The sequence below is a fragment of the Tasmannia lanceolata genome, unplaced genomic scaffold (assembly GCF_043159265.1).
Source record: "Tasmannia lanceolata isolate RefF3 unplaced genomic scaffold, GAP_Taslan_0.1 ptg000018l, whole genome shotgun sequence".
Classification (NCBI taxonomy): domain Eukaryota; kingdom Viridiplantae; phylum Streptophyta; class Magnoliopsida; order Canellales; family Winteraceae; genus Tasmannia; species Tasmannia lanceolata.
Window position 1 is genome coordinate 70264595 of NW_027518695.1, and position 24252 is coordinate 70288846.

A 24252-nucleotide genomic window follows, 5' to 3' on the forward strand; every position below is an offset into this window, starting at 1 on the left:
GGGACAACAACTTCAAACTTTGAATATTGCAGTGCCCAAATCTTTTGTGCCAGAGTGAAGTTTCCACACCAGCTTGAGAAGTCAATGACATTTCAGTGGCGTAGTTCCACTGAATAGGAAATGTCGTATTCACCATATTGACACTGGCTATCTGTTTCTTGTGAGGATCAAGAATTGCACACGTTTTGCCTTCAAATAATAAAGAATAACCATCCGTCATCATTTGAGGCACACTAAGCAAATTCTGATTCAGATCTGGAACATAAAGAACATCCTTGATGAATCTTTTGCCTTTGTTTGTATGAATAGCAACAGTGCCTTTCCCTTTGGATTCTACCAGTCCTCCATTGCCCATAGTGACCGGTACTTTGACGGTAGGATCTATGTGGGTGAAGTAATTCTGGTTCTTCTCCATATGATTTGTGCAGCCACTGTCAATAAGCCACACATCTTCTCTTTTTGTTTTTCACTGCTTGACAAGCATAAAAGAGCTGGTTTTCTTCTTCGTTGGTCTAGGAGATGCCAGCTTGCTGTGTTTGCTTAAATCTGCAGGTTTGGTCGATGTGACCGAACTTCTTACAGATTTTGCATTGAGGCTTCACTTTGTACTAATAGTTCTTCTCTTGATGATTGGTCTTTTTACAAATGCCACAAGGTGGGAATTTTCCTTTCATTTCTCCCTCCTTGAAGCTGCTTGTATTCCCTTGCTTGTGACCACCTCCTCCTTGATTTTTTCCTCCTTTGTTGAATGGAAATTTATTTTGTGCCTTGTCTGAAAAGCACCTTGGTGGAAGACTCGGTCCTTCTAGAAATTCTTTGCTCGTGAGCTTGTAGAGAACTGACAAGCTCGGTGACCGTAAGTTGAGAGAGATCTTTGGATTCTTCAATTATGCTGACCACGAAATCAAATTTTTCGGTGAGAGAAATCAGAATCTTCTCTACCGCTCTTTGATCCATGATGTTGCCGCCATAGGCCTTGATTTTATTGACTACTTCAATAACTCTAGAAGAGAAATCTTTAATGCTCTTTCCTTCTTTCATTCAGAGATTTTCAAAATCTCTTCTAAGAGTTTGAAGCTTTATGGCCCGAATGTTGACGGTGCCTTGGAATTCATCTCGCAACGTGTCCCACGCCGGCTTTGCCAAAGAAGAATTCATGATTCTTGGAAAGATCGAATCCGAGACTGCAAGATAAATTTTGGCGAGTGCGTCAGCATCTTTTTTGTGCCATTCCTTCATGGAAACCGTCTGAGATGTTGAAGAGCTTTCTGATAACCTGGTGGTAGTGATCGTACTATCCGTAATTACCGTTTTTTGTTTTGACGGTTCTATGGTTTTTGAAATGCCGTTATCCACTACTTCCCACAAATCGTAAGCTCGTATGATAGTTTTGATTTTTAAGCACCAAAAATCATAATTTTCGCCAGTGAAGATGGGAACGAGGTGAGTTGAGCTCGAAGAAGCCATTGAGATGTAATAGTGCTGGAGTAGTTCCGAAATTGGGCTAGGATAGTGCCGGAATTTTGCCTTTCGTGATCGACTTGGGCTCTTATACCAATTTTTGGAGATTTAGTGCATAATAGGATTTTAGGGGGAATGCACTAAAAGTAAATACTAGAAGAAATATAGAGATGAGAGAAGAAGCTAATGTATTGGAATTGTGATGACGATGGAATGAATTTTCCATTCGGCTACAATGCCTATTTATAGCAAAAGAGAAATAATATTCTAATAAAATGCAGAACATGTGCAGCCATTATTTTTTACAATACTCATGTGAACACAGCAGCCCCTTTTGACAGCAGTATGCATGGAATGCATGAGCATTTATAACAGCCTCTTTGGTTGATGATCTACTTCATCATTTAAGACTTTGGTTGGTAGGGTTGGTGGAGCATCACTTTCAACAAAAAGAAACATTTTGAGAAAACCCTAGATAAAAAGAAGCAAAAAAACAAAGAAATCTTGGCAAAGAGAAACAGTAGAAACACATACATGACTGTATATTGCTTTTTGGAGGCTCTGATTGCTCTCTCCCTCCTTCAATGGGAACAAACAATAAAAGCCCTAGAAAGAACTAATGAATCAGATGAGATAAAAAGAGAGAGAAGAGAGATATAGTAAAGAGATTCGAGGAATATGAAGAGGGCAGTAGAGAGAGGCGTTATGGTTTTCTCAATCACTAAAAAAGGAAAAGGAAACGTCGTGACTTGCGTATAAAAGTAAAGAAACAACGATTTTAGGAAAACACGGCTTTTGGAATTCCATATTGAGTGTAAAAATGTGAGACATTCCGGAATCAAGAATACCACCTATTTTTGTGGGTTTGTTCTCCGCCCAATTGCTCCGGATTAATTCCACGTGCATCCCACTTTCCAACTTAAAAACGAAATCCAAACGCTTGGAATTCTTTACGTGTAGAGAAAAAAGGAAATAGAGCCTATAGATATGGAGAGAATAATGTGATTGCGTTTGTTGAACTTCTTTCTATTTATTCAATCAAAAAATAGTAAAGAAAATTTTTAAAAGGGTGTTAAAGTTAATCATGTTCATTTTTTTTTACACGGTAGAGATTATCAAGCGTTTTTTAAATTTCGGGGTTGCAGTGGGGGTGCCACATGGCGACACCCCAGCTTACCACATTCAGCTTTATAGATATAGATAGATAGATAGATTGGGACATTGAATAAGTCAAGTGACGTGTTGTTATACTATTGATAGATACTAGGAATTTGAGTTAAACTGAGTGTTTTAATTCAAAAAGGAAAGTGGTTGTAGATTTTAGGAGTATGAGTTGAATAAGGAGTTTTATTTCAAAAATAGGTAGTTTATTTATAGTAGGATAGATAGAGTCCATGTAAAAGGAGGAAAAGAGTCGTAGTAGTTGAGTGAGTAGTCCAATTAAACGGGTTTGAGTTAGTCAATGCCATGTGACATCTCTATTGGGTGTTTTTAGCAATATGCAAGTAGGACTAGTTTTTACTCCCGTTTAGATTTTTGTTTGAAGAACTTTGCTTAGAAAATTACATTTACACTCCCTCTAGTTTCTGACACATTCAACTCTAACCCTGACTTTCAAAACGTGACAAGTACACCCCTCCGTCAATGGTTCGTCAGTTTAACCTAACGAAAAGACTTAAACTAACCATGGTTAATATTTTTAGGACAGAAATACACTCATTTGTAGAGGGATTAGGATTACGACAATTCCCACCCCCGCCGTCGCACCTCCGGCCACCGCCATTGTCGCCACCTTCGGCCACCGCCGCAGTCGCCATCTCTTGCCACCGCCGTCACCTACACCACATACAATGAAACTCCACCCCATGGCTACATCAAACCCATATTTCAAGAAAAAAACAATGATAAAAACAAAACAAAGCCCTGAAATATTAGGGTTTATGTGCAAATCATGATAATGGTGTGAATGAAGATAAATAAAACTCCTAAATCGAGGGTTTATGATGATAAATAAACAAGGGTTTGAATCAAACCCTAATTTTTTAGTTTTCAAGTTTGAAAACCCTAATTTTCAGTTGGGGAAGACGAGGGCATTTTGGTCATTTCTGTCTTGCCGTCTACTCTGTCACGTTAAAAAAACTCCAGGGGGTGTACTTGTTACGTTTTGAAAGTCAGGGTTAGAGTTAAATGTGTCAGAAACTAGAGGGGGTGTGTCTGTATTTTTCCCTAAATTTTAAAAGCCTATGACCTGAGCTCCTTAGCTCCTTATGAATTGAACTAATTGAGTTTACACTCCCTAAGCTTGGTGATACTTTCTAAAGGAGATCTTGATTAGTATTTACTTTGATATCTTTACATTATGCCATATTCCTTCTATTTCGCTTCCACTTTCACTTTTGCATGTTTTGTTTCTAAACGCTTGCAACAATGAATCCTTTTAAAGAAATTCTACCGTCAATCTCCATAGCCTTCCCCTCCATTATTTCAATCCTTCTACTTTAACCCTTCGTCTTCTTATGAAAAGGAATGAGATTTCCATTAATCTTTGATGATTACATTCAGCCCTAATCAGCGCTTATATAGAGAGCACTTGGTGATAAACATGGAAAAATGAAGATAAACATGGAAAGATGAAGTTAAACATAGAATCAAATCACACTAATCTAGATTAGAATCGTAACCTATCCTACTTACCTCATCTAGCAGACTTGCCAAATCTATCAAGATGATCCAACAATCCAATGGTTAGATCTCTCACACTCTAACATGCCCCCTCAAACGTATATGGATTGAAATCAATATACATTTGATTACAATAGATATCCCCAAAAGGAAATGTAATTTTTTTTTCTTGTTACAAATGATGTCGTCCTGTTGTTGATATTGCTAAGCTGGATTGCTGCCTATTGTTGAAGAATGTGTCGCATGAAAGATGAGCCATGAAAAGCTTCAAAGAACTGGATTGGACTCTAGCCGAAATGGGCGAGTCTTTAGGCTGGTTTTGAATATCGAACCTTTTGGAAATGGGTCACACTGGACCAAAGCCTCGATGGACAAAAAAGGATGCCTCGATGGGTGAGAATGGGCATCCATGGACCAGACACATGGGTCGGTAAGTACCGATCCTCATGAAATTTGGCTCTCTCAGGCACGAACCTCAAAGAATCGAGGCCCTTCAACTGAGTATAGCGATTTATTCCAGGCACGCACCTCGAAGAGGTAACTCAACTGAAATAAACAAAAGATAAGAAAAGATTGAAGATAGGAGAAGAGAAATTGAGAAAAAAACGAAAAAATGGAGTGCGACGTTAGCAATTGAGAATAATGATGGCAACAAAAATAAGAAACATTCAAACTTTGGATATGGAGTGAAAAGAGTAAGCATGTAACAAATGTGGGGTGTGTTATCAAAATTTGGATGGGGCGCAAATATCAAATTTAGGGTTTTAAGATCAGATGGGCAAAGGCAAAAGAAGACACTTTTGGAAGAAAAAGCAATAGGTGCCAATATCAATTTATGGATAAGAGATTTGGGTGTAGGTATCAAAGATAGAGGGTGAGGATTTGGCATAGCTTCTCTTCTTTAATTAATGGCATTAAATGCCTTGGTTTGAGGTGGCACCCTCCATATCCATCTTGGCACAGGTGGCTTAATCACGCTCCCCCAAAGCTCTGTTCTCTAATTCCATTTTCATCTTCTCACCTCTTCCAACGATGACCAGCAGCCATGATCTTGAGAAAATAGCATTTGCTCTTGAGATGAAGGCACAGACTATGGCGAGATCTTTGCCGTCTTTGTTGTGTCCAGCATCAACAAGATCACGGCTGTCTGTAATGTTAATTTTCTTCTGCAAACTGCATCCATGGCTGAACTCGTCGAGAGACACTCTTCTGGCGAGGAATACAAGGTGAAGTACACCTCTCAGGCCGAGGTACCAAAGTTGAGAAATGCTGGCCAAGGGTGACATGACCGGAGACACAATGGGAAAGAAACTTCTAGAAAATGATTGTGCAGCCGAAGCTAACACCGGATCTGATCCACTTTCAAGAGTGTGTTGGATCTAATTTAGATCACAGGACAAGCATAAAAACATATGCTTTCATGAGTGGGTTGAGATTTACAGTGTGCTAGATGAACCAAGTCAACAGCTAAATCAAAGCAAATGCGCTTAAGAAAAAAATAAATGCAAGCTGGGCAGACGGTTAGATCGGCCGTCCGCCGGAGAACAGTGCAGTTAGAGTTGTGGACAGGCCTACAGGATCTGTTGCTCTGATACCATGAAAAGGAATGAGATTTCCATTAATCTTCGATGATTACATTCAGCCCTAATCAGTGCTTATATAGAGCACTTAATGATGAACATGGAAACATGAAGATAAACATGGAAACATGAAGATAAACATAGAATCAAACCACACTAATCTAGATTAGAATCCTAACCTATCCTACTTACCTCATCTAGCACACTTGCCAAATCTATCAAGATGATCCAACAATCCAACGGTTAGATCTCTCACAGTCTAACATCTTATGCTCAATTTTGATGGATCTAGTATGGGCAACCCTAGACCCAGCAGGTATAGGTGGGGTTCTCAGAGATGAGCATAGTACGACCTGGTGGGCATACTCAGGTCCATTAGAAGTCACTGACTCTAATGAGGCAGAGGTGAGAGCTATTCTCAGCCATCCCCATCCTTGGAGATTCACCCATTGGCCAGATGAGATTCATGACTGAGTGGCAGGCTACTCTATTTCATTTCAGCATGTCAGGAGATCGGCAAACACAGATGCTGGTAGACTAGCCTGATAGGGTGTGGATAGGGAAAGTTTGGAGATTTTTTACTCTCTCCCACCTTGATATATAACTTTTGCCTTTAACTTTTTCCTTTTTCTCTTTACCCTGTATTGACCAGCTCGGCCGTTTCAGGTCTCTCGTTTTTCTTGTAATAAAATTCACACCATTCAAAAAAAAAATACCTTTAATCCTCCGTTACATATGCCTTTAACCCCCGAGGGGGTTAGTCGGGGCGGATTTGCGTGACTTCTGGCGGACTCGACAAGTCAGCCGTTAGTCGTGCCAACCTTTTCTCGGGAACTTTAGAATAACTGTTAGTCGTAATTTTCCCAAATCCACCAACTTGTAACCTGGCGTGACCTTCAAGTTCTTGGTATAAATAAAAACAAGCAATCGATCAGTTGTCTCGCCCAAACTTTTCCTTCGTTAAGCCCGTGCTTCCTCCCTGTGACGAGACTTGGCCCTGCCTACATAGAACAGATGTGGAAGGAGACTTGGGGCTGGAAGGGTCTGCACTATTAAACTCATGAAATAGATAAATTAATTTTATTTTCTCTCTTTGTCTTCCTTGGAATAAATACCTTGGCATTTGGTGATTCAAATGTGGGTTAATGGCACTGTCAGGCTTGTTAACTGCAGATTTTATTTCTGCAGATTTAGTTTTGTGCATCAAATCAATTACCGATTTTATTTCTGGTAAGAGACTGTTTTTCGTTAAGTTTTAGTGCATGAAATTCCAGTTGGCATGAGGAATTTGAGATCAAATTGAAAGTTTTTTTTAACAGGTTTGATAGATCTTGAGTTGTGATTAAGTTTCCTGAGTTCCTTGATTTCATTCCTCTGAGCTAAACCTCTATGCAAGGTCTTAGATCTGCCTTAAACCATCTGTCTAAATGGATTCCCTGACTAGAAGTGTTTCCTTTTAGATCTAGTTGCTTTAAAATCAGTTGCTTTATGTGTTTGATGCTTGATATGTCTTCCACTAGATCTTTAGCTCTAACAGTCGAGCACTTGGGAAATAGGCATATCCTCAATGTTTCTTCTTTTGAGATTTTTGTTGCTTATATCTAATTCTTGATTCTATTTTCTTTAGTTTTTGCTTCAATTTCAGTTTGGGTTTGATTTTACTTGATATAGCATTTTTGTTCTGCATTCAAGGAGAAATTCTCTCCTCTTTATGGATCCATTGGCCTGGTTTAATGTGTTTTCTTGATAAGTTTCTTTCACGCCATTTTTAGATCTATTGGCCTAGTTTGAAACTTAGTTGTATGGAACTATTACCAAAGGTGCAATCTTGCTCTTGTTTTTTAACCGTCTGTTAACCACTTCTTGGATTTCATATTTTTACCTTCTGAGTTTTATTTTTACTCATATTTTGCCCTTACTTGAATATCATATGCTTAAGATGAAGCAAAGATGTGGATCTTTAGCTCAAATGGTAGAGCACTTGGGAAATTGGGTATAACCAGAAGTTTCTCAAGAGGATGGTGGTTCAAATCCACCAAGATCCTTACTTCGTAATCTATATTATTGATATTGCATTCAATACCGGAAAATTAAAAAAATCAAATCCATACAACGAAGCACTAGTGGGACCCACAATGCACACTAGTATTTTAATCTATTAGGAGGGCCCAGAAATGCACACTAGTGTTTTGATTCATATGGTCCACAAATCCATGTGAGCATAGTAAAAAATGATTATTAAAACTCTAGACTTCAAAGTGGATGACTATTTCAATGTTTGCGTGACTTTAAAAAGTTCCCACAGGAGTCCCCGAGTCTCAAGTGTCCGCACATTAAAGTCCAAGTTTATAGGGAGTCATGGACAATTTGGCAAAGTCCATTAGGGCCTTAAAATCCCGCACGACCAAACCCCCCTTAACTTCCTTACAAACCTTTACTGTGACTCATAAAAATCATTAACAATTTTATTACCCATTTAACTACCCATCAAGGCCATAACATACCCAGAACTTTAACCTTCTGCCTAATGATTATATATCTGTTATAAATTTAAAAATCTATTCTTCATTTCAAAAATAAATAAATAAATTATGAATCTATTCCCAATTTTGATATTCCCATAGCCTATTAATTTTCTTTTAACACCAGCCCCTATTTCCAGACTTCGGTATCCATTAAACCTTCATTATAGGTATGAAATTCATCCTAATTTTAATTTTAATTACCTGAGATAAACGTAGCGTATCTGTTCACCCTTCAGCCTCAAACCAAACCTTTCCATACCTGTCCCAGGTTTCCATTTACAGATTTTAACTTGATATTTACAGACCTATCACAGATTGACCCTTTGAGAGTTCTTTATTCATATCCCATCTCTTTCTGATTCCAGATTTTCTACTAGAACAGTTACAGAATTTTATTTTTAACAGTTCATTGTTCCTGTCACATCTAACTTTATTTTCAGGCCCTAAGCAGCACTCTGAAACCTTAGCATCATACTGAAATTATTATTTACCTAAATTTTCCCTGAACAGAATTTGTTTCAACATGAAACCGCAGCCAATGAATTTCTTTGCAAGAACAATTTACTTCTGTAAACCACCCACCATCTCAACTTTACTATCAGTCCTATTTTTCACTCTGAAACCTTTTGATTTTCTATCTTTATACCCTAGACCGGTGGTTGTGATTTCAATTCTCATTTCCTTGGAGATTAGCATTTTTTTTTGAAAAGATCTCGAATCTCCTCTCCAAGACTCATATTCTGTAAGCCCCCCTTCTGAAGGCAATTCCATGATTGTTATTTTAGCTCATCTGGTGCTTAGTTTCTGATGTTTCATCTGCTGTTCGATTTTCTGCTCCTTTTGTTTCTTTGGAGGATTTTCTCTTATCATTTTACTTATGATTAAAGGTAATTCCTGGAACTACACAACTGTTTAAACAGTTCAGTGTACTTCATAATTTGTATACTAATTTTATGAGGCATCTTACATTGTAATGGAATGGTTTTAGTATTTGATAACCCATTCTAATAGACTATTAGAAGCTAGGCTTGATCTAACTATTTCATTGACTGCAGTATGTTGCTACTTTACGGGAACTGCTAGAGAACCTTAGGGCAGATATTACACCAGATGGCCTACCAAGGTTTGCTGATACGTGCCTAGATAGATGGGTCCCACTTAGAGCTTAGAGTAGAACACTAAAATATCTAATTAATTTATTCCTCTAAGTGGGACCCATCTAGGCACCTAACATTTGCCTAAGCATCTCTGTTGCGTTCCTCAGGAAGGAAGTGCTCTTGGAAGCGTTAAATATATTTTGAAATCATTGTTTTGTTAGTTCTTTGTTGAAAAAATCTGTCTCTCTCAATGGAAATTTGGTTTTGTCCGGTGGCCTAGGGGCACTCTCTCAACCTTATATTTTTGTGCCCATTGAGATAACCAACCTTATTCCAAAAGAAGGTCTTGACCAGGTTCCTTGTATTGGGTAAAAGTTCTGCCCTTGTTGTATCTCACTTTTGTTATTGATAAATGTGATATTAATTGAAAAAAGTCCCTAAATATGGATATTGAGACGAAACATGCCAAAGGTCTTGCAAAAGCACATATAAGCAACACATTTGAGATTGTTGGAGGGACCAGAACATGGACAAGAAAGTGTTATTTAAGTTTTTTGCATCTGAAAGTATTGAAAAAAAATTTAACTTCTTTAGTAATATTGTAGTAAAGGAGTCTTCTTTGGACTGGTTTCTACAGTATTTCAAAAGCAAAAGTGAATGACTATTCAGTGAAGATTGAAGTCCTTGCTGCCAAATTAGCTGCTCCACCGGTGCGTGTGTTGGTCACCTCCTTCGGCAAGTCACAAATTAACAAGAAATTTCTTTTGCTTTTCATTATTTAGCATTTCATTTTAGTAAGGATCTGCATCGAGTATAATAAAATATTAACCCTCATAATTTAATATAATAAAGTTCTAATATATCATATACTGGAAAAAGTGTTAAAAAACAGAGTAAAATATTAAACCAAAATAGAACACAAATTGTGAATTGAATCGGAATTGTTTCAGTGAACTGTGAGACAAAATAAAATTTAAAATAAAATAAATATTTCTACTTTTGACACAACATGAGCCATTTTGATGCATTTCTCCTTCAAACATGATGGCCACTTTGATTTTATTTTTGATTCGTGGTCATTTCTGAAGGATGTAGGTTATATAGTTAAGTATTTCAAAATAATTGGTTTATTCCTGTAGTTCTGCTATAAAACAGATCAAGTCATCCTCCTAACTAGCTTTCTGCAAGCATTGCCAATGTGCCAGCCTTCTGTGCCGGCATCCTTGGAGGCTGTTGAAGGAGCTCAAGTTGAGGAAGTGCTTTCTAGAACAGAGAATGTTGGCTCTCATATATCTCCAGGACTACGAAAAAGGAGATATGGGTAACTGAAACTCTACTGTTTGTGTTCTGACATAATTGGTGCTTGGATCATATTCACACATTTCTTTTCTGTTTTTTAATTTCATTTTTGATTAAATTGCTCGGTGCAAATATGCAGACCCCATAAGAAAGTTGACGCAGCAACTCATGGGATTACAGAAGGTGATCTATAATGCCTGTTAAGTTGGATGCCTTGGCACAAGCACACATTGAGAAACACAAGTACCTGCTACCTTCAAATTCTATTGAATTTTCTCTTTTTTAGAACTGTTATCACTTTATAAGATCAATGTAGTTTATATATCTATCTTGCCTCTCTGGTGTTTGTAGACGTGGATTAGATTAGCCTAGGAACATCGAGCCCTATGGATTACACCTCTAAATTCTATTGCAGCGAGCAATCTGATTTTATTTTATTCTTTTGAATTAGATTCTCACTATTTCAACATCATTTTTGAACAGAAAGCTTCAAGAAAATTTGACAGATGAGATGGTTGGATTAGCTCAACAACTCAAAGAGAGTAGTATCTTGATGAACCAATCCTTGGAAGGCACTGAGAAGGTAGTCAATTCAATTGGATCAAATGTCCATGTGCAGTTTCTGCATTAGGTTGTTCAGTCAAGAAAACAGAATGCAGTTTTTTACCACACCAGTACAGAATTTGGACTTGGCTGGCAGATGGCTTCCTGATTAGTGGTCCCCTTTTTGCCTTCCAAAACTGTTCCTTTTTTTGAACTATGTGCCTTCCTAAACATATCTGCTCGAACTTTTACTTCTCTAACATTGAAAGACTCTAATGAGACACAGAATAGAAAAGAAAAAAAAAGAATTAAAGCAGTCTCTTACTGGGATTCAAAAACTGAAACCAAGACTGCCATATGTTTTTGTAACAAATGATGAATGTACAAGTTAATTACAACCTGATTGTTTTCAGTGCACAATCCGAACTTGTCTCAGTTTCAATGAGTTTCTGAGTTATCTGACCTTTGAATTTGTTTTCAGTGCACAATACTTTCTTCTTTCATTTTTAGTTTAGGAGGTTTTGCGGTATGGTCTGCCTGAGATTTTCAATCATTTTTTTATTTTTTTGTGTTCCTCAAGTACATAACTAAGTTTTCTCAGGTTCTTTAATGGCCGAGCTTCCCCATTAAATTCGCCACGAATTTTTATCCGGTTGAGTTGACTAAGCAAGTTCATTGAATACTTCTACTTTCAAACCACTCAATTCTAACGTGTTATTTTCCTATCTTGGGGTTTTAAAACTTAAGACAAGAGCTGTAAATGATCATGATTATTGAGGTGCTCATGCATCAGAAATAGCTAGTCTAATTCCTGTTTGTTTTGAATTTTGAGAATCAATTGAGTCCAAAACTTATTATTGGACAAATTTACGTTTAATTTTGAGTCCAATAATAAGTTTTGTACTCACAATCGGTTCTCAAAATCCAAAATAACCGGGCTAAACAAATGCAGATAGAGTTATCTTGTGTCAGATTCATATTTTTTCTGCCTTGCAGTTGATTTCTGTCAAGGGTTGTAATGGTTATGGCTTTCTCTTTTTCTAAGACTGATATTAACTTTTTCTTTCATTTGAGCAGATACTTGATTGTACTGAGACAGCAGTGGAGCATAGCCTGGTGAGCACCGGTTACGCCAACACGCGAGCCATGGAAATATATTCAGAAACTTTCAAGACCACCTGCTTCACTTGGCTCATAATCTTTTTCATGACGTGCATCTTTCTCATGGTTGTTCTTCTCATTCGTGTCACTTGAAAGGAGGATGGACATTATTTTTTATCTACATTGTTAAAATTTACGAGCGAAGTTATTACCATCTTATTTACTGTTTTTTGAAGCAAATTGAAGGACTGGAGAGACGTTTCTTTGTTCAGCACGCCCAAAAGAAATATATGATGAATCCAAGTACTGTTTCTGTTCACTTGTTTTCCCGGGAAAGGAAAAGAAAAGGTTTCCCGGGATTCTGATGTAGCATTAGGAAAAGAAATCCAGGGAAACTGTGTAGGAAAAGAAATCCAGGGAAACTGTGTAGGAAAAGGTTTCCCGCGCCTGTTCACATGCGCAGGATCTATGCAGGAAAATGTTTCCCGAGAAATTGCTTGCCCACCTTTTATCACTAGTTTTCCCGGGAAAGCAAATCCGACCAAAATAATGGGATTTGGTTTCCCACACTAGTGAGAAAAGAGACATTTCCACGTCATTTTTGGCAATTCCATGTCATTATTTGACATATTCCACCCAGGCTTGTTACTTTCTCAGGAAAGCAAGTGAACACCAGAATTATGTCTTGTCCAGGTCTTGTCAAGCAAAAAGGAGTCTGTTTCCAGGGATTTGCTTTCCCGGGAACGCAAGTGAACAGAGCTAGGTACCTCACAATATGCCAAAAGCTCAAGAGCGAATGGAACGCGTTGCTAGGGCCTTTAAAACTGACATGTCCCATACTAAGCTGGGTCCCACCTATCTAGGCGGACCTCCACTCATGACCGTAACATTCCACCATGCTTTTGCATCTTCATCCGCCATCTTTGGTGGCCTACTCGGTGACTGCTTTCACTCTGGCTTTCTACTGGGTAGTTCTTTCCAGGTAGTCTTCTCCACAAGTCGCACCTTTAGATTTGGATTGGATAGGGGACATGGTGGTTGCTCTGATACGGAATGTTAGGTACTTAACCAATATGCCAAAAGCTTTAAGAGCTAATGAAATACGTTAGGCCGGTCCTTTAAACCTGTCACATACTAGGCTCGATCCCACCTGGTCCCATTCCTTGGCAGGCCCCCACTCAGGACAGTAACATATATACTCGTAGTGTACTTGGAAAGAATTTTCAAGAATAAACTCTTCTAGTTACAAGCACAAGGACTTCAAATGCACTCTAAACATGGGCACATGTCAATATTGTTGCCATTGGTTTTGTATAATTGTTTCTCCCTTGTTTCCGATTTGACCTCAAGCCCATCCTCAGATTTTTGCATTGTAATTTGGGTCAGGATCAAATTCTTGGATTTCCAATTCAACAACTGACAGTGAAAAAAATCAGATTTCCAACTGTGCTGTGCAAATAAGAAATTGGAAATTCACAGATCTGGCAGTTTCCTTCACCCTCTTTGCTCCTCAACCTCTCCCCTCCAATGGGAAGTACCCCTTCCCTCTCTCTCTTTCTCTCCCTCAACATGAGCTGCCAGATCTATTCATTTTGTATTCAAAACTCAATTCCAAATCCAAATACAATATATGAGGTATCCAAACAGGCCCTAAGGCCACGTTTGGATACCAGCAAGATTTAGATTTGGATTTAGTTGATATTTTGAACTAGATCAGATCCTTAGAATTTCCAAATCAGTTACAACAGTGCAAAAAATTCCGATTTTCAAATCTTTTCTGAGACACATTGTTTGGAAATCAACGTACTTCCGTCACCATCGCAGCTCCTCGACGCTGCTCCGGCAGCAGCGAGACATCCCTCCCTCCCTCACTCTCTGTCTTTCTCTCTCTCTTAAAACATGATCATGAAGATGATTGATGTGTTTTGTATCCAAAACTCAAATCCAAATCAAAATACAAATGCATGAGGTATCCAAACAGGCCCTAAAGGAGTCCCCCATTACTAAAATTGAGTGAATATATTATTATTCCCTAATCAATCAAATTAGATTTTATCAAAGACAGAAAGGAAAGAAGAATAATTTCATGAATTCAGTAACATAAACCCTAATTCGAAAGCCCTAATCACAAAACAAAGACATCAAAATAATATTAGGAATCCAGAAAAAAAAGAAACCTTTAATAAAGGGTAACTTTTTCCACACAACAAAAAAAAAAAAAAAACAGTAACAGAAATCTTCATTCGAAAGCCCACGAGTTCTCCTTCCGAAGCTCCTCTTCCTCCTGGGAGGTAAAATCGTTCTCGATGTTGAAATAATATCTCACCTCTTCAACAGTCATCTGCGGTAACTTTTGGGCCACTGCTTGACAGGTTGAATCCATCAGATCTTCCACATCCAAATAGTTCGCTGCGAGTATGACTCCGAACAATGTATCTCTATCCATCTCTTTTATAAACTCACTCTCCCATTCCTTCACATCAATAATCTCTCCTTGCTCACCTTCAGGATGCTTCTTGCAGTATTCAATGACCTTGGCCATAATCTCACCCCTCACGTTAAGGAGAGGAATCACTTGCTCACCACACCCGTCATCTATAATCCTCTTGATTGTACCAGCCCTAATGGCTACAGATTTGTCTATCTCTAACATCTCCCCATCACAGCTCTTCACTCTCACTTTCTTCCACTCCTCCTCGTTCGACATGGTACCTCAATGAAAAAAAACAAAGGTAAAATTTATCTATTTTGCCTTCTGGGTCTCTAATTATACTATAGATGTAAGGAGAGTTTGATTTGTTATCCAACTCTACTTTCCTATTTGGATGAATCCAGCCAAAATAGGAACTCTTACTTTCCTAAGGAGAGTTTTGCCGGGGAAAGAAGATGAAGCCAATTAGGAATGCTTCGGTAGAGGGCAACTTCGCTCTGGGTCCCACCTTTGATTGATCTAGAACGTTAATTTGATAGCCCATGATTCGGATTCATTTTTTGGGAGATATATAGGAGATCGAAAGGAACCCCACTTAAATGGACGGTTCAGATCAGTGGAAGATGGAATTTACTATACTATATTATGCTGTGACGTTTGTCCACAAGTTTCCAATTGTGATTATAAGGGTATGGGAATGGAGAGTTTTTACACGCCAGGGGTAAGTCTCTCTCACGGGAGTACTGTGACAACTAACAAGGGTAATAGAATGGCCGTATTGTCCAGTATTTCTCAAAAAGTACTATGGGCTACACCATAGGATGATCCTAACTGTCCATTTGATGGGCCCGATGTAAATATGTTGTGCCTAAAAAATAATTTTCATAGGATGATCCTAGTCCTTTGATCTATAGAGGAACTGCATATTGTGGAAATCTTTACAGATCGGAGGGTTGGGATCGTCCTATGGGAATGATTTAGGCCACAAACTATTTATGCTGTGGCCCATAAAATGGACGGTTTGGATCATTGTATGGTGGCTTACACCATATAAAAAATTTGGAATTGATAAGGCAAGGATGATGAGATACCTAATTATGAGATTTTATTGTGGCACTTGAAGTCTAATATTTTTCAAAAAGTATTGTGGGCCAGTTCATAGGATGATCCAAATTATTCATTTGTTGGGCCACTATGTAAATAGGTTGCACCCTACCATCTCCAAGGATGATCCTAACCCTTTGATCTACATTGGGCTTGGCCGTTGTAGAAACCATTATAGAAACCTCCATAGATCACAGGGTTAGGATTATCCTATGTAGATGATTAACCGGGTGCAACCTATTTACACTGTACCCAGCAAATGAATGGTTTGGACTTTGGATCATCCTATGAAATAGGTCCACAGTCTCACCTCAACTCAACCAAGCCTTTGTAGTAAAGAAGTCTTCTGTGGACTGGTTTCTACAGGATTTCAAAAGCAAAAGTGAATGACTATTCAGAGAAGATTGAAGCCCTTCTGCCAGATTAGCTGCTCCACCTGTGCGTGTGTTGGTCACCTCCTTCGGCAAGTCACAAATTAACAAGAAATTTCTTTTGCTTTGCATTATTTAGCATTTCATTTTAGTGAGGATCTGCATCTATCAGTTGCTTTTTATTATTTAGCATTTCATTTTAGTGATGATTAACGATGATGAGATACCAAATGTTAGGTACTTAACCAATATGCCAAAAGCTTTGAGAGCTAATGAAATGTGTTAGGCCGGTCCTTTAAACCTGTCACATACTAGGCTCGATCCCACATGGTCCCATACCTAGGTAGGCCCCCACTCGGACAGTAACAAATATACTCCTAGTGTACTTGGAAAGAATTTTCAAGAACAAACACTTCTAGTTACAAGCACAAGGGCTTCAAATGCAGCCTAAATATGCGCACATGTCAATATTGTTGCCATTGGTTTTGTATAATTGTTTCTCCTTTGTTTCCGATATGACCTCAAGCCCATCCTTAGACGGCTGTAACATTCCAACATGGCCAAATGACAATTAGCCTGTGGTTAGATTTCATGAATGACAATGCCAAAAAAAGGGACAAATGAAGGATATGATGAATTGTGTTAGATTTCAACATAACATAATTACCCTTGCATTACTTTTTTTTTTTTTTAAATACTACCCTTACATTAAATAAAACCAAGTCCAAGCCAGCCCAATTACAACTTAAATTTTGTGCCCAAATCGTCTGACGGGCGGCCCATTACCACGTGGAGTTCATCAGGCCTAGGGAAAAGAAAAATAAGGAAAATGATATTTTCTTGGAAAGCATTTTATGGGTTTTTCTTTTCTCGATTTTCATTTTCTATGGTTTGGTTAACAGCTATTAATTTTTTGGAATTTCATATTCTAAAATTGCATAAGAAATCCTTCCACTACAATCTATCAAGGCAAAAAAAAAAAAAAACTCCTGTTGATTCATTTCCATTGGCAAAAAGCAAGGCAAATTCTGCCGCAGGGTAAAAACAAATCTATCAAGCCAAATGATAAAACCGGTGACAAACCCTAGAAATATCAGCCCGGAAGATGAAAGCATAGAAAGGCTCTTCTTCCCAATGATCTGGCACTTCACAAGTGATAAACCCTAGAAATCTTCTCACCCCGGAAGTGGAATGGAAGAAATGGCGATGACGATGATGATGAGGGAGGGATTAGGGTTAGGGCCTGAAAAGATGAGGAAAGAGGGTCATTTTGTTATGATGCCCGAAAAATAAAGATTCTTCACTTTCCTCATTTTTTGGAGAAAAGTTTAGGGCAATGATATTTTCACCCCCCCGCAGTACGCATGCGCCCCCCTTTTAACGTGATTTGACGTCAAAAAGCATTAAAGTTGCACATTGTTCACCTCAAATCACGTTATAAGGGGGATGCATGCTTACTGCAGGGCGTGAAAATATCAACTTTATCCCATGATTTCAAAATCTATATGGAAGTTAGTTACCAAAGCTTGGATTTTGCACTTTCCAGACAAATCTTTTTCGAGGAAAGAAAAAAACCAAAATCCAAACATGCCCTAATAATTAAATGGGCCACACAACCCAAGCCTCGGCCCATATCAGAGCCCCAGCCACAAGTTAAAGAAATCAATAAAAGAAGGGAAGTGATATATCCGCCCCTTTTGATTACTTGGGACACCTAGCAGCAGTATACCTGGCAATCAGCCCCATTGAATCTTTCTGACGTGAAGTACATCAATTCCTCTACACTCATTGATACACTGCTGGTGGGTGTCCCAAGTAATCAAAAGGGGCGGATTTATCGCTTCCCTAAAAAAATGTACAGCCAGGAATAGCCGCGAAAAAAAAGACGGCCGCCTCTCTCTCTTTCTCCTCTTCTTCTTACCGCCATTCTGCCGCTCGTCTCATCCTCTTTTACCCCTCCACACATTCCAAACCCTAACAAATCCCCCTCTTCTCCTCCCGCCAAAATCAGTTCTTCTTCGTTCCCACTTCCCCTCTCCACTTGGAACTCCCCATCTCCTTTATTCTTCTGATTGCTTGTAGAGTCCTGGTTGAGTTGAAACTTGAGAATATTGTAGATCTTTATATGCTCTCATCTCTTAATGAAAAAGGCAGAGAAGATTTCAACCCAATTTCGTGCTCTGTACGAGGGACTGGTTCTCCCAAACGAACCATCATTTCTTTTTCCATTTTCTATTTTCTGGGTACCTATCAGAAGTTTCATAAGCGTCTGAAGATTGTCGACATAAAGGGTGGGCCCGAGGAAGGGTTGGAACAGTTAGGGCAGAATTTCATCGTAAGGGGTTGGGTTCGGACCTGCCGCATGCAGAGCAGTGTTACTTTCATTGAGGTCTAAGCCTCTGATGGTACTATTTTGATTCAACTCTGTTTCTGATAATTCACGTAGATTGATTACAATTTCTTGAAAATTTTAGGTTAATGAGGGTTTGTGCCTTTTGAACATGCAATGCCTGATAAACTCAGACGCCCTAGGCGATAATCAGGTATTTCTCAAACGCATAGTTATTGTGGACCCCGATCCCGAGATTGGTGAGGGACGAGCCCTCAACAGACTCTAAGATCTCCACGTGTGAAGGAGAGCTCTACCAAAGAACTCTCGGAAGAGTGCCCCTCACAGCATGAGTGGCCATATAAATGAGATACCTCTTGATTCGGGACTAGCCCGGAACCAAGATGTACCTAAAATATGAAAGAGTCGTCATCCAGGGGAGTCGGCCCTGGAACCCAAAAGATACTCTGTCGCAACGGATAACCAGAGAAAACAAAGGTCCGTGCCTGGTGACGAATGAAGAAGGTCCGGAGAGCACCCCCACCCGCCTGAGTGCAAGCACTCGGTCTCTTATGCAATTTTTATTCACTTTAAAGAGTTTTGGGCGAAAATCATGTGACATGGGAACGGGCATCCAAGAGAAGACGTCTACCTAAACATGCATGTCCCGGGGATCAATAAAGAAAAATAAACTTCCAAGTCCTAACTCATCACATCTAAGTAAGCAGTAAACATACGCATGCAAAGCTACAGCTACGCAGGTAATGGCAGATATGAATAGATAATGATGAGATAAGTTAGAAAAGCCATAAAAGAGCTACAACTGAACATGTGAGAGCTACAGCTACGCATATGAATGAGTATATGAAACTATGCAAGAGGTAATGCTAAGAAAATAGTAACTAATCACATACTAGGAAAGTAAGCAAGCTAAAAGTAACACATAAGAAACCGAAGACAAACACACAATGAGCAAAAAGAAGCAAGGGAAGAAAGGAATCGGAAAATCAACGATATACGAGGACCAAAGATGCCAGGAAAAAGAAAATGGGGCATATGATAGGCTAAGGGAGAGATTCTAAAGGAATTAAGCACAGCGATCCTGATCCGCTAAAGATCGGACAAGTCTCGCGGTCGTCATAACCTATCGTTGGGCTCAGCGAGGACAATCCCTGTGAAGGGGCTATGCTACGTCGTCACCCATCCCAAAACGTCGGAAAACCGATGAAAACCGGAAAACCAGGATCGAAATCGGAAATGGGATGAAAAGAAGGCTCCGAGTGACCTGGCAATCATCATCCTTGCCCATTTTTTAGTTTTTTGTATTTTTTTGTTTTTTGTTTTGAAAAGTTTGAAAAGGTTTTATTTAAAAGGTTTGAAGGATTTTTGAAAAGATGTAAAAATGTTTATTGAAAAGGTTTGACTGGACTTGGGATGAAGGTCCCAAGCTGCCTATGTACCTCATGGAAGAGGATCAAGCCAACGTAGTTCGAAAACAGCTTTTCGAAAAACATTTTTATTATTTTTGCTTTAAAATGAGTTTTTGACTCAAAAGGACAGACTCCTAGACTAATGGACGGCTTCCTAGACTAGTTGACAGAATCCTATGCTCTACGAAGGTAGGACAGACTCCTATGAATCCAAGACGGTAGGACAGACTCCTATGACTATGACGGTAGGACAGAATCCTATGACTAATAGACGGGCTCCTTAAACTTTATGACGATAGGACAGACTCCTATGACTCTATGACGGTAGGACAGAATCCTATGACTAATGGACAGACTCCTTAAACTCTGTGATGATAGGACAGACTCCTATGACTCTATGACGGTAGGACAGACTCCTAACTCTCTATGACAGTAGGACAGACTCCTAACTCTCTATGACGGTAGGACAGACTCCTAACTCTATGACAGTAAGATAGACTCCCAACTCTCTATGACGGTAGGACAGACTCCTAACTCTCTATGACGGTAGAGCAAACTCCTAACTCTCTATGACGGTAGGACAGGCTCCTCTCTATGACGGTAGGACAGACTCCGTACTCTATGAAAGGTAGGATAGACTCCTATGACTCTCTATGACGGTAGGATAGATTCCTAACTCTCTATGATGGTAGGACAGATTCCTAACTCTCTATGACGGTAGGATAGACTCCTAACTCTCTATGACGGTAGGACATAAATTAGGGTAGATTCACCTGAGAAAATGAGGATGGGTTTGAAATGGTCTTGGTGGTCGGATTCCGGCAAGATTGCCGGAATCAATGGAGGTGGGTTTCTAAAAATTGGTGTATGGTTTTATTGGGCAGCGGTTTTGAGGAAGATGATGATGGTGGTATTGGAGGGGAGAAGATGGTCGGGGCCGGAATCGGGACTCCCAGAATGTGGCTGGAAATGATGGCTGGAGGGTGACCTTTCCGGTGAACGTAACTCTCATATTTTCCAAAATCAATATAAGTCATGGGAAGAGATAGTAGTTATGATCACTAAGGATACCGAAAAAAGATTCCTGAGTTGGCGAGATGCAGTGGACGACGCTCCCAAGAGTAGAGAATTCCTAGACTCTTGGCAGATTTCAGTTCTCTATCCTTCTCTCTCTCTCTCTCTCTCTCTCTCTCTCTCTCTCTCTCTCTCTCTCTCTCTCTCTCTCTCAACGAAAATGAAGAACCTCCCTTAGAAGCCCTAATTCGATGGCCTTTGTAGGGAAATGATATATTCGACCCACCCCCCATCCTCCATGGATAGCCACCTCCCAATGTATTTCTGACTACCTTTTTACACTACCAGGGGTTGCTTAGGGTGATATACTTGCTCCCTCTTCTTCCTGTGGACAACCCTCTTAAAATAATGCACCCTCTTTTTAGACAAATTTGTACTCCTCTTGCTTAATTGATTTATGGGCTGACATGAGTGCCTCCTTACCTCAATAATGTAACCCCTTCTTAAATACAAGTAATTGATAACAGCACACCCCCACTCTACACCAATTCAACTTGTCCTTTCCTCTCTTTTGCTATCTCTCGCCCATTCTACCTTAAATTTTATACGGACATGCCTAAAAATATGGACAACCTTTTCAGACACTAAAAGAAAATACAATCAGTGGAAATATCAAACCAGGTTGCATTCAAGCCTTTAGAGGTTGGGGGTACAAGTACAGAGGTGTTAATACCAAAATTCAGGAAATGTTTCACTATTTTTTGTAAATTTAGGGAAAATGGGGAGTGATATCAAGGGTAATTGATTAATGAAGATTAATGGGGTTCTGGATCATTCAGGCTCCACAAGGGCTTCAACCAGTGCAAATAAGCATTTTTTCGGATTCTCCAGGCTCTTGGGCACTCCAGACTTGGTTCTCAGGAAATTTCAAGATTGAGCTTCGAAATTTTATTCGATTTCGAGAATTAGGGTCCGGTCAAAATGGGGTGTCTACAATAGCATATCTATTCGATGGTTATAAATTTCCACCGAGACCGACACGAAACAATTGAAATGTTCTGTTTTCATCCCAACCGAACGATCGAAATGCATAAACCAAATTCTTAATAGTAGTTACTATATAAGTATATATTACACAATTATATTTATATGAATCGCATGCAAAATATGGTGTGAAAGTTGGTATCTACCGAATTATAGACACGCGTGACAATGCATGTCACTAGGTGTTCGATGTTTTTAAATCATTATGGATGATTGTCTTTCTTATGTGATGGTTTCTAAGTTTGTATTTATGCTTATTCTAATATTTCATGAAATTCCATCTTTAAAATTTAGCATTTGCTCATGTTTCCATACGTTTCAGTGATTTTACAGATTTCGATCGAAATTTCCAACTGAAACAGAAACATTTCCATTTCCATAGCGACCGAAACTGAAATTTAATACCTTTACATCTATTCCCTCGATGCACTTGCACAATCATCTCTCTCAAAACTCACCAGATCATCAAAGAACCCTAAGCCAATATGATAGTGTCTCCTATCCATATTCAAAATCATATCATTCTTATGAGGCACCACACGGCCCACCATAGGCTATGGATCAATGGAGGGATTATGACATTCCCATGAAAAAGGCCAATGAATTGAATTTAAAATGCCACATCCAAAGAGACTTCAGTTTGAATCCTCTGGTATGCCAACAGAGTTCTTATTCAAAAGATTCATGCTCTTTAAGCTCATATTCAATTCCCTTATAATTTTCACTCCAAGACCACTATTTAAAGGAAGTAAAATACAGTCGCTAAGTCCCAATCACCAAAAGCTTACATTTCCCCTTGCCTAAACCATTTTTCCAAGAAAAAATGTCACATTTTTGTTTGATTTTCATGGATGCTTTCAAAGAAGAAAGGGGTGAAGGGACAAATCTAGCATTTCAAACACTGATTGTATCATTGTTATTCACATGGGAGCAACGTACTCAACTTCATAAATGACTGACCAATAAAGGAGAGACCTAAATGTTTCTGTCACTTCTTCATGATTTTGTAAAAGATGTTATAATGAGATAAATGATTCTTTGCTGGTTTCGAATGAGTATGAAATCAACCCAACACAACCACAAGAGATAAGCTGAAGTTTATCAACTACCTAAATAACCGCAAAAAGTCTAAACAGGTTGTTACTATTGGCTATCTAGAAGCAGAGGAATAAGAGTGCTTCATGTATCAATAAGGTTGTAAATATTGGCTAGTGAGATTTGGGCATAAGAAAGAACCTAATGTTATATGTTCATGGTATAACATGTAGCGTCAAAATAGAAAATATTAAATATCAAGATCCATTTTAGCTTCTGCATATACCTAAGTAGCAACAACAATCGTATCTTCATCAAATTGGTTCGAAGAATAATCAATCCCACACCTACTCCAAGTTAAAGAATATGTAGAACACAGAATATTATCATATTCATAAATGAATTAGAAAAAAAAAATACATTCTGAAGAAGAAAAGGACTCAAAGAACATAATCAATAGACATATTTCATACTGATGAAAGAAGCTATCATACAAATACAATACCCAAAGAAAAGGATTTGAATAACATAATCAATCGACATATTTCATACTAATGGAAGAAAATGTTATACAAATACGATACCCATTGCAAACACGCACACACAAAACTCTAAAAATGAAAAAAAAAAAAAAAAAAAAAAAAAAAAAAAAAAAAAACCTCCTAAAAAAGTCAAGTTGAAGGAAAAAAAAGGAAGTTTGAGAAAATAATATGATTGAATTAATGGCCATTCAGAAAGAGAACATTAATTAATGGGTGTATTAGCTTTGGAAATCTGGTGAGGAATGTTGAGTGCAAGGGTTGGGAAAAATGCCATTCAAAAAAATTTATTACATTTGGAAAATGGCAGTGAACAAATTGCATTAGATGTGAAATACCCAACCATTTCAATTTTAATAAAAGAAGGTATTTTGATAACTTAAAAAATACTATTTACAGAAGAAATGATTTTTGAAAACTATTCACATATCTTTTAGTCCAAAAGACCATTTTGCCTACCGTAGATTCAAATCAGAAGAAGCAGACCAAGAAGAATAAGAGGAATAGGGAAAACAGAAACAAGAAAAAAAAGAGAAGAAACAACAAAATTATGACTTAAAATCGAAAAATTAGTAATACTCAAGTTGAATTAGCAAAAAATTGTGTATAATCCTTAAAAATCGAGTTGAAGTATCAAAAATAGAATTTTTATACATTCAACTCTGAT

The 24252-nt window shown here is 38.5% G+C and overlaps 1 protein-coding gene and 1 pseudogene across 1 annotated transcript; one reads left to right on the forward strand and one right to left on the reverse strand.

Moving 5' to 3' along the window:
- Positions 1–6005: 6005 nt before the first annotated feature.
- LOC143850673 (uncharacterized) lies at positions 6006–12441 on the forward strand. The gene is made up of 6 exons (XM_077359898.1): positions 6006–6128; positions 9304–9371; positions 9983–10055; positions 10485–10666; positions 11128–11227; positions 12265–12441. Exons 1-6 carry the CDS (start codon positions 6006–6008, stop codon positions 12439–12441), a joined length of 723 nt encoding a protein of 240 aa, XP_077216013.1.
- A 1916-nt stretch (positions 12442–14357) lies between these two features.
- LOC143851693 (SKP1-like protein 1B pseudogene) lies at positions 14358–15143 on the reverse strand (annotated as a pseudogene).
- Between the last annotated feature and the right edge of the window lie 9109 nt (positions 15144–24252).

What these genes read in the sequence shown, in the direction of transcription:
- LOC143850673 (XM_077359898.1), top strand. Translation starts at nt 6,006, where the DNA reads ATGGATCTAGTATGGGCAACCCTAGACCCAGCAGGTATAGGTGGGGTT. An exon ending in CTGACTCTAATGAGGCAGAG is followed by an intron (nt 6,129 to 9,303) that starts GTGAGAGCTATT and finishes CATTGACTGCAG; the next exon opens with TATGTTGCTACTTTACGGGA. An exon ending in CCAAATTAGCTGCTCCACCG is followed by an intron (nt 10,056 to 10,484) that starts GTGCGTGTGTTG and finishes TTATTCCTGTAG; the next exon opens with TTCTGCTATAAAACAGATCA.